The sequence below is a fragment of the Siphateles boraxobius genome, unplaced genomic scaffold (assembly GCF_051911475.1).
Source record: "Siphateles boraxobius isolate OS27281-9 unplaced genomic scaffold, OSU_SipBor_1 34, whole genome shotgun sequence".
Classification (NCBI taxonomy): domain Eukaryota; kingdom Metazoa; phylum Chordata; class Actinopteri; order Cypriniformes; family Leuciscidae; genus Siphateles; species Siphateles boraxobius.
Genome location: NW_027508964.1, coordinates 591,841 through 602,980, shown reverse-complemented (window position 1 = coordinate 602,980; position 11,140 = coordinate 591,841). Strand labels below are relative to the sequence as shown.

General features: G+C 37.0%; 2 protein-coding genes across 2 annotated transcripts; one reads left to right on the top strand and one right to left on the bottom strand.

The window, feature by feature from the left end:
• Positions 1-1,088: 1,088 nt before the first annotated feature.
• smtlb (somatolactin beta) lies at positions 1,089-3,065 on the top strand. The gene is made up of 5 exons (XM_077195684.1): positions 1,089-1,107; positions 1,351-1,535; positions 1,663-1,770; positions 1,861-2,040; positions 2,871-3,065. The coding sequence occupies exons 1-5, from the start codon at positions 1,089-1,091 to the stop codon at positions 3,063-3,065; spliced, it is 687 nt and encodes a 228-aa protein (XP_077051799.1).
• A 3,486-nt stretch (positions 3,066-6,551) lies between these two features.
• kcnj1b (potassium inwardly rectifying channel subfamily J member 1b) lies at positions 6,552-10,922 on the bottom strand. The gene is made up of 2 exons (XM_077195673.1): positions 10,782-10,922; positions 6,552-9,094 (listed from the first exon to the last, which is right to left on the bottom strand). The coding sequence occupies exon 2, from the start codon at positions 9,085-9,087 to the stop codon at positions 7,945-7,947; it is 1,143 nt and encodes a 380-aa protein (XP_077051788.1). The 5' UTR covers positions 9,088-9,094; positions 10,782-10,922; the 3' UTR covers positions 6,552-7,944.
• Positions 10,923-11,140: the final 218 nt, after the last annotated feature.

The following is an 11,140-nucleotide window of genomic DNA, read 5'->3' as shown; positions in this document are numbered from 1 at the left end:
ATGTTTTCTCGTTGTCTGTGTTACCCAGACAAACATTTATTTATCAGCAAAAGATTATGACGACTCAGTTTCTTTCAGTTTTCCCCGTCCGTTTGGCCTAAAACACTGTGTTTGTGGTCATCCAGTTTGAAATGTTGACTACAAGGTTTTTCCGATTGTCTATGGCGTCGTTCTCTCTGTATTCACGACTCTTTGCCTCTGGCCACTGACTACAACACGCTGGATCCTTCACTGGAAACTGAAGTAACTCATTCCCGCTAAACATTTACACAAGTCAACACCATTTTGACTAAAAGTTTGCTAAGAAGTATTTCCTACTAAAGCAAAGCTATATTTGACTCTTGTAAGCTTGTCTGTAGACTGGTGGGAGTGGCCTTGGACGGCAACAAGCCCAGTGCATTATGGGTTGTAAAGTTTTCCTATTTGGCAAAAGGGAAGAGTTTTTTTTCTGTGTTTTCTCTAGTCAGGTAGCACTGGTTTCTAAAAAAAAGACACCTTTCTACTTTATAGGCAGCCAACTTTTATTAAAAGCCCAATTTCGGTGTAGTACTCCTTTAAATAATCCTGCTTTATTCTAATTTTTAAAGTCGGAACAAAACTAAAGATGTGATAGTCTTTTCTTCCCTAATGTGACGGAAATCTGAGTGAAACAGTTGGATTTCATGGTGACATTACATTTATATATTTACATTTATTTATATTTATGCATACGGGAGACGCTTTTATCCGAACCGACTTGCATTGCATTTCAAGGTACACATTTACATTCTTATCAGTTGTTTTAAATGTATAAATCTACCAGTCTCTCAGTTAATATGATGTGATCAAATCTGGAGATTAAATCTGGCAGGATGTTATATACATTAAACATTAGCCAAAAAAACAATTTGTAAAGAAAATACTCAGAAACAGCATCTGTCTTAAGTCAGAGATGATGCATAAAAACAGAGACATGTGGTCACAAATATCAGCTTACGTTCAAGTTCTGTTCAATCATTTGTATAATTCATAAAGACAGAGTATATAAGACATAGATAAATGACAGAACCACAACCCGAGAGTCCAACAAGACTTTTCTTTTTTCCACAATGATGAAGAAAACTACAGGTACAGGATCCTCGCATCTGGCTGAATATAGCTCAAACTAATTTATTTAAAATAATATTATTTCTTTATGACTAACTGAAGTAGATATTGCTAAGAGTCAGAAAAGCATATAAATAAGGATTCATCTATATATGCATACTAAATATTCTCACTAACGAATAATATATAGTTGCTTTGAAATAAAATATTGCTATAAAACCATGACGAATCTCTCCTTGTGTCCCCTTTATACCCGTGCTGAAGTTCTGCAGGTTTGTGTGGCGTTTGTGTTCTGCTCACCGCAGGCCGTGATCGCGTCCGCTGACGACTGTCCCGATCCAGATACCGGAGGAACGTCCTGTACCATCTCACTGGAGAAGCTTCTGGACCGAGCCGTTCAACATGCAGAGCTCATTTACCGCGTCTCAGAGGAGTCCAAGCTGCTGTTCGTGAGTGACAGAGATTAAACTAAAGCTGAGCTTATAAAAGAGTCTGCAATGACTTCAGTCCCACTAAAGATGAGAACATGTAAAGTCAACCGGTACACTTTCCTGAATCATTCCTAAATATTTTCAGGAGGAGATGCTGGATTCATTCGGAGGAGTGAATCTGCATGTTCCCAGTGGGACCATGTGTGCTCCGAAAACAGTGTCGATGTCTAAAAACGAAATCCAACAGATTTCTGTGAGTTCCTCTAATGGCATCTGATGAAATTCAGTGTAACATCGTAACATTCTCCCTAGATAAACACTTCTTTTTTGTTTTTCCCTCCAGGATAAATGGATCCTTCACTCAGTCCTGATTCTGATCCAGTTCTGGACGGATCCACTGGCAGATCTGCAGGCGTCTCTTGAGAATAATGAGAATGCCTCAAGTGCCCTGCTTAACCGGAGCAAGTGGATGTCTACCAAACTGAGGAGTCTGGAGCAGGGGGTTCTGGTGCTTGTTAGACAGGTAAATATGAAGTTTAGAAAATTATTGGACCAAACCTTTGGTTCCTTCATCTGGGGCCGGTTTCACAAAGCTATTTTAGATCGATCTATAGTGATAGACAAGTGTAAAATCTGCGCATAGACTAGTCTAATGCAAGTTAGACTGTTTCACAAAAATAAAGACTGACTTAATTTAGACCAAAAACATTAGACACTTACCCCAGGCTAACCCAGGTCTAAGACTCTGTTACCTTGGCAACCAGCAGCAACAATCAGTTACAGTACAAACAGCCAAAAGAAAAGGGAAAATGCTCATAATTTGTGGTTTGCTGACGGCGTTATGGAGAGAGCTATGAGGAGGGAAAGGGTTTTTAGGGAGCGCAGTAATACTGGAAATATATAATAATGAGGACTTTTCTTTTCTGTACGTCTTTAACGCTCAACGCTCGGATTAACGCTGTTAACTGTCGTATCTTTTTCCAAATTAAACATTTTTTCTTGTTACTACATTCTCCGCTAAATTTCCCCAGTAAAATGTCCTTGTAACTGTTATCCTCCTCCAACACACACATGTTTTCCGCTGGGGTAAACTGCACTGAGCGGCTGAATGCGCTTACTCGATCCGCCATGTTTTTTGTTTTGAAAAGTGTCTTATTTTACCCAGAATGCATTGCAGTGTAGTCCTACTTAAGATAGTCCGAGTCTTCAGTGCTTTGTGCAACGGTCTGATTTAGATGTCGATCTGAAGTCTGACTATCTACTATATCTAAGCCGTAGTCAAAGTCTATCTTTGTGAAACCGGCCCCTGGAAACATGTTTGGAAATCAGTCGGTCTCTCTTTCTCTCTGTCAGATCCTGGGTGAAGCAGGTTTGCTGTCGGAGGATCCTGAAGAGACATTCGATCACATCATCTCTTCCGATATCGAGTCTGTGAGAAGAGGCTATAGTGTGCTCTACTGCTTCAGGAAAGATGCGCACAAGATAGAGACGTTCCTCAAACTCCTGAAGTGCCGCCAGATTGATAAAGACAATTGCTCCCTTTTCTAAACTAAACTAATATACACACACACACACACACACACACACACACACACACACACACACACACACACACACACACACACTCACACACACACACACACACACACACACACTCACACACACACACACACACACACACACACACACACACTTTCTTCTGCCAGATTATTTTGAGCGTTTTTAGCCAAAGATGGTTTTGCATTTGCACAAATTTGAATTAAAACAAAAATGTTTACATGCTTACTTGGAGACTGCGTTTTTGTCTCTAATGTCAGATATGGTTCACTGAAGCTTTGTAAAATGTTCTTTTCTAAATTAAAATGCATATTAAGAGAAATATTGAATCAGAATCTTTGTCATACACATACAGTATTGTGAGAAATGGTGAATTGCTGTCTGAGATCACATTAAAAAAATCTGGATTATTTCCATTTAACCCAAAATGTATTGTTTTTTAGGAGGTTGAAAGATTTAAAACTCACATAAGTCACATAATATTTGTACAAAAGATAAGGTGTATTTGTTCCTTCTCAAATCACTGTGGACAACACGGATCATCAGGTTTCGTTCAATCTTGCTCTTTCTTTGTATCATTAAAGCAAAAGAAGGATATTTGGAAATTACACTGAAACACTTCACAATATCTTACCTCAGAGTCCGCTAATGAGAACATCAAAGTTTGTGTCCAATTATCACTCAATGAGGAGAAAATTGGACATTTATCCTGAGCCCAGGTCTTACACACTCTTTAATGGGTTAGGAAGGAAGGGTAAAAAAGCGGTTCACTATCGCAGTTATAGGGATGCATTGGTAACACTTTACAATAAGGTTCATTAGTTAATGTATTAACTAACATGAACTAACAATGAGCAATACATTTGTTACTGTATTTGTTGAACTTTGTTAATGTTAGTTAATAAAAATAGAGCTGTTCATTGTTTGTTCATGTTAGTTAGGGTGTTGAAACGTTGAAATTAACATGAACAAAGATTAATAAATGCTGTTTAAGTGCAGTTCATTATTAGTTTAGGCTAACTAATGCAGTAAACTAATGCTAACTAATGAACCTTATTGTAAAGTGTTACCGTTACAGAACCTCCGCAAACACGGCTCTTACAAAACGTTTCTGAATGGTACATTTGTGTATTATTATTATTATTCTATTCTACTATTATTATATAAGAATTTCGATACGCTGTTACTTGAAAATGCTACCGCTGCTTGTTAGCTTTTGAGAAACGGTTTTCTCCTGATTAAATATTTAATATAACTGAATAAATGACTGAGTAATACCGTTTTTTAAAGTTATTGTTTTATTGATATTATGAACAACCGTTTATCTATTCACAAAACGTAGTTTACTCGGCGTATCGTGTTCTTTAGGTGTACATGTGGCAACTGTGTTAAAATGCCAACAGAACCTGAAAACATCTGATAACAGCAGCTGAAGTAAGTTTGCTGTTGCGATTACATATCATTTTTAACTTTAACTTTATACACATTTGTCTTATACACACAAAATAGCATCGAACTAACTGGCTACTATAAACAAACAGCGTTGGCATTGGTTTACGTTTTTGATCAAATCGAAAAATTACGTCATAAAGTATACATGGAAAATACATTTACAAAATTAGTACATAATTACAAATTCAGGTCCAAAATGTTTGTACGCGTTTGTCATAGACACACGAAATAGCATAACTAAGTGGCTACTAAAGCAGCGCTGGCATTTGTTTACGTCCTTGATAAAAACTAAAACATTACGTCTAAAATTATACATGCAAATACATTTAAAATGATTAAGTCTTACTTACAGGCTGTGGCCCAACAACCTCTGGTTTTAAAGTTGGAACTGCTTCATGCTTTAGTAACAGTTTCTTGTTGAATCCGGTGTTGAATTCGTGGAGATTCTGGAAACTGTCTTCCGTAAAATGCGCAGCACGGAGAGCTAAATTACGATTGTAACTTTCAGGAACATAATCAAACATAAATTGTAGCCATTGTTGACGAACTACAGCGTCCGTAGGAAGCCGAACACAGAAGATCTGACAGCTGGGTTAAAATAACACACTCTCGACGGCATGGCTAACGTTACTGCTCTTCACTATAACTCCTCCTCTTCGATAAAGCAGCAGAAATATGGCCACGCCCCCTTTTCTGCATATTCCGGAGGGAGGGTTGGTTATGGGTTAGTTACTATAAAACCCGGGAGTATCTCGCTATAGTCCCATTCCAGTCGTTTTTGTAGGCATTAAACTTCCTGATTTTTAAAAGACGATATCTCTGCTTACGTTGAACTTTCACTTCAACTTTGCAGATACTGTTCATGCACCAACAGCAACATTACACACTATCTAACATGAAAAAAGTGAAATTGCAATCAACCACCCCTTTAATAAAAAAAATAACATCTCTTATTCTGAAAAAAAGTAATCTATAGAAGTTTTAACCAATAGGCCTACAAGAAAATATGTAAATTAATCAGGATAAAATAATGATCAAGCGACGAGAATACTTTTTGTGCGCAAAAACAAACAAAAATAAGGACTGTCGTCACTTGGACTATTGTAACGATGCCTTTAATAACTTTTCGGGGAACAAGTGTCAATCCCTTAGAAGCCTATGGAGGAGTGATCCAGCTCTCAGATTTAATCACAAATATCTTAATTTGTGTTCTGAAGATGAACGAAGGTCTTACGGGGTTGAACAACATGAGGGAGAGTAATTACTGACAGAATTTACATTTTTGGGTGAACTATCCCTTTAAGTGTAGGTCAGATTTTATAAACTCTGAAAGGCAGAAATAGGACTCCCCTGAAACCCCCAGTTTCAAAGCAACTGCAAATTCATTGACAATACACGGATAAAACACTTCAACATTTAATTAAAGCAATTTTTACTATTAATGTAATGTTGAAATTACTCACCCATATAATTGAATAGAGATAAAAATGTATGACATTCATGCAGAATCAAACCTTTCCACCCTGTCTAAAAGGTTATGAACTTCTAAAAGCTGCTCAATTCAGAGTGAAAACTTATTTTTATAGGTCAGTCCATTTAATCTTCACAGCAAAATGTTTACAATGCAATTAGAAAAATCACAGTCATTCTTAAATCGCATCTATTCTCGAAGCTGCATGAAATTACTTATGTTTTGACATTAAGGACTCTCTCTGGTCCTGAATTATTTGAATGCTTTGATATTAAAAATATTATCATATTAATAATTTAGTAACATATTGTAAGCCGTCTAACTCGATCCAATGGCGGTATTCGAATTAGCGGTGAAGGTTTCTGCGTGTTACAAGTCTTTTCTCACGGCAAAGTATTTTTGGTTAAATGCAATACATTTTCTCATGTATTAACTCGTTATTTCATCTGACTCCATAAATGAAAAGGGTTTTAATGATATCTGTGCATCATTAAATGTGAGCGAATGTTTTACTATTCTTTTAAACTCTTGAATGAAAATAATGTCAAAGTCAATTAGAATAATCAAATATCACAATTTAATATGTCAGGTAAATGTATCATTACAATTTCATAACTAACTCAAGGATAATCAATGCAAAACATCAAATGCTCTAGAACAAAGAGGAAATGTCAAAGAGTCTCGCAACTCTCAGCCTCACGGGCCGATCTCAGATCCAGAAAAACCCCGAGCTCTCGCTGCGTTTCATTATATACTCAGACCTCATTTCTAATCTAAACATCATCCACAGTGGTAAGTCACCATTTGCTAGCAGTGGAAAATTAGCATTCAGAACACAAGACAAAATAACATGACAAAATAATCGTTTTTACTGGATTGTACTATTTTGGAGATCGTTGGGAGCTAAAATCGAAATTGAAATCAAAATTCGATTAATTGCACAGCCCTGCGCGAGGGAAGGAATTGTTACAGAATGCAAGGAGAGGTTAAGGGTTAAAAAATGGGTTATTTAAATGGTAATATTTTACAATATTACTGTATTTTTGAAAAGACTTCTTTCAAAAACATTAAAAAAAATCTTACTGACCATAAACGGACCACTGAACGGTAGTATATGTATTTGTGTAGGTTTAGGGGCAGGTATCGGGTTAGGCAATAGAAAATATCATTAACCTGATATAAAATCAGTGGAAGTCTATGCAATGTTGTCACTAATATAGTAAAACAAATCTTTATTACAATGTAATCAAAACAAGATCTTAGCAACATTATTGTCAGAAAAACACATATAATACCTTAAAGGTCTATCTAGGTTTTGGAACACAGCCAGTTTGTTAGGGAACATATCCGTCTGTGGCGAGTCCTCTTCCTCGCTCCTTTTTTACAGTGCCTAGAATAAGTGAACACACACATGCTAAAGTTGACTAAATAGAGGAATAAAAAATCATCTTTTGGAAATTGATGTTAATGCCTTAATTAAAAAAATTAGGAAAAATCCAACCTTTAAGGACACCAATTTTCTTTGTGATCGAAATAAATAAATGTTCTTCCTGATAAAGTTCCCTTGGCCTTTGGGATTAAAAATATCCCACATCATCATCACACACCCTTCATCATACCTAGAGATCGGCATGGGGAACTTTCCATAAGATCATCTCTCGATGCTAATCATACCAGCTATTAGCCGAACTGAAATAACACCATGCCGATCTCTAGGTATGATGAAGGGTGTGTGTGATGATGATGTGGGATATTTTTAATCCCAAAGGCCAAGGGAACGTTATCAGGATGCATAGTATCCCGGATCCATGAAATAACAAGATTTTGCATGATTTTTTATTCCTCTTTTTAGTCAACTTTAGCATGGGTGTGTTCATTTATACTATCCACTGTATGTGACTTCTGACTTTCACATGATGTTTGTGTGCCTCTCAATCAGGCAAACCCTTAATCACCCTTCTCAGCTACATCAACAGAGTCTTGAAGGTCAATAACATCAAATCCCAGGTTATCGATGCCTTCACGTGCGTGTCGGTGGAGAACAAGCTCGTTGTGCTCCTTGTGAAAACAGCAGGCGCAGTGCGGAGTCACAGCTGGTTCCGTTTTGGAAAAATTGGACAGGTCGACGCGGTATTTCCCATCCTCGGTGCGGGAGATGACGGGCAGGAAGCCGTAACCCCACTTGATCTCGCGTGGAAGGTAGGAGGTCCGGACTTGACAGGACAAGCTGGTGGATTCAGCCGTTCCCTCCAGGAACACCACTAACTCAAAGTCCTGCTGCTGAAGAGTGTCCGTAGCCATCTCGGAAAACGGGCTGGATGTGTCGATCACGTGGTACAGAGTAAGCGGGCAAACGAAGAACAGATTGTCCTTCCCGGCATCCACCAAAAAGTCAACATTCACCTGATCCAGTATGATGGTCTCCCCCTCCGGAGTGATGGTGGTCTGCAGAAGCTTTCCGTAAATGTGGCTGCCAATAAGAAGAGTTTTCCGTAGGTTGGCCACTCGTATCTGGAGGCACAGATTCCCCTTCCAGAGACTAATGACTGCTGTTTCGCTGAAGGTTATCGTCTTTGCTCTTCTCTTCGGGAGAGAGATCTTTGCCAAAATGAGTCCACACATAAAGCAGTTTATGATGGCGCCCACGAGGGACTGGATGATCAACAGGGCGACCGTGCCCGGGCAGTGACCCGTGAGAGCCCGACCGCCATAGCCAATCGTCGTCTGGGTCTCTAAAGAGTACAAGAAGGCGGTCGTGAGGCTGTTAATGTTCTCTATACACTTCATCTGTTGAGATTCAGACGAGTTCTGGAGAACATCAAAGTCTCCATTACTTTCAGCAAGCAAATACCAGAGCAAACCAAAAATGAACCAGCTTCCCGTGAAGGCAGCTGCAAATAAAATGATAACAAAACACCAGCGAATCTCAACAAACGTAGTCCAGAAGTCCAGAAGGAAAGCAAAATGGTTGTGATATTCAGTAGTTCCAAATTTAATGTTGCAGTGGCCGTCCTTCGTAACAAGACGTGTTTTCCTAATTTTCCGCTCCACGAGATGATTATGAATCTGTTTCCGGATGAACTGGAACATCTTTCAGCTGGCAGAAAAACAGAAATGCATAAATCAACAACACTGAACACTTTTGATTAATATAATGATTGAAAAGTAAAATAATTTATACACTAAATATTTTAAATAAAATGTTATTTAAATGAAATGAAGCCTATATAAAATGTAAAAATGTCTTATATACATATAATACTTTAATAGTGCCCTTGCATACAACTGATATCTATGGAAGCTTATTTCCGCCACAGAATGAAAAATAAATAAGGTAATTGCGATTTTTTATCTCACAATTCTGACTTTTTTTTCACAATTGGGAGATATAAAGTCAGAATTGAATGATATAAGGTCGCAATTGTGTGTTATAAAGTCAGAATTGTGAGATATAAACTATTCTGAGGGAAAAAAAGTCAGTCCTTTTTTTCCATAGAAATGGACTTTATAACTCCAATTGTGAGTTTATATCACAATTCTGAGAAATAAACTCGCAATTATGTGTTATAAAGTCAGAATTGTTTGTTGTTTTTTCTCTCGCAATTCTGACTTTATATCACGCAATTGCGACTTTATTTCACACAGTTCTGACTTTATATCTCACAATTCTGACTTTATATCTCACAGTTCTGACTTTATATCTCACAATTCTGACTTTATATCTCACAGTCTTGACTTTATATCTCACAATTCTGACTTTATATCTCACAGTCTTGACTTTATTTCACACAGTTCTGACTTTATATCTCACAGTTCTGACTTTATATCTCACAGTTCTGACTTTATATCTCACAATTCTGACTTTACATCTCACAGTCTTGACTTTATATCTCACAGTTCTGACTTTATATCTCACAATTCTGACTTTATATCTCACAGTTCTGACTTTATATCTCACAGTTCTGACTTTATATCTCACAGTTCTGACTTTATATCTCACAGTTCTGACTTTATATCTCACAGTTCTGACTTTATATCTCACAGTTCTGACTTTATTTCACACAGTTCTGACTTTATATCTCACAATTCTGACTTTATATCTCACAGTCTTGACTTTATTTCACACAGTTCTGACTTTATATCTCACAATTCTGACTTTATATCACGCAATTGCGACTTTATTTCACACAGTTCTGACTTTATATCTCACAATTCTGACTTTATATCTCACAGTTCTGACTTTATATCTCACAGTTCTGACTTTATATCTCACAGTTCTGACTTTATATCTCACAAATCTGACTTAATATCTCACAATTCTGACTTTTTTTCTCACAATTGCGAGATATGAAGTCAGAATTGTGAGTAAAAAATTCAGAATTGTGAGATGAAAAGTTTCAATTATTATTATTATTTATTTATTTAGTGGCGGAAACAAGCTTTAGATATCTGCATACAATACCCAAACACACAAATAATAAATTTATATTATTAATTTTCTTTTTTAAATTTAATGCTAAAAAACATTTTCAAAATCTCTCCTCCTAATGATATTTAATACGACAATAATATTTTGATGTCTTGCAAGTGGTAAAATTCAGGTGAAAATGATTTTTCCTTCTATAAGAAAAGCACATTAAAATGCATATGTTGTTTACAAACCCAAACCTCTGTAGGCAATGAAAGATAAATAATGCAGCTAATAATCCACTCAAAACACACCAATACAGCAATGATTGCTTTCTTTGTCACCTATAAATGTGAGTGTGAAGAAGTATACATACCTACAAACTGAAACCGTCCAAACTTCAGTGCTGCTTGAAGTTCAGGTCATGAAGTTCTCGTCTTGAGCATATAAACATCAGGGTGCTGCTAAAATCCTCAATGAAATGTCCTAATCCCAGGCACATGCCACAGTTTACACACTATAAAGCAAAGACAGCTTAGAAAATGGTAAAACTAACCTCACATCAGACCTAGAGTTGGCTCACCAACCAATCAACCAACCAGTTTAATTAAAACTAATTAAAGAGCCACCATTATAGCATACGGGACAGATTTGCATTGAGGGCCAATGTTCCAGTTATACAAAACCTCCTCACACCCTCGAATGTAGTCAGTGAACCCCATTTGTAAAGAGGAA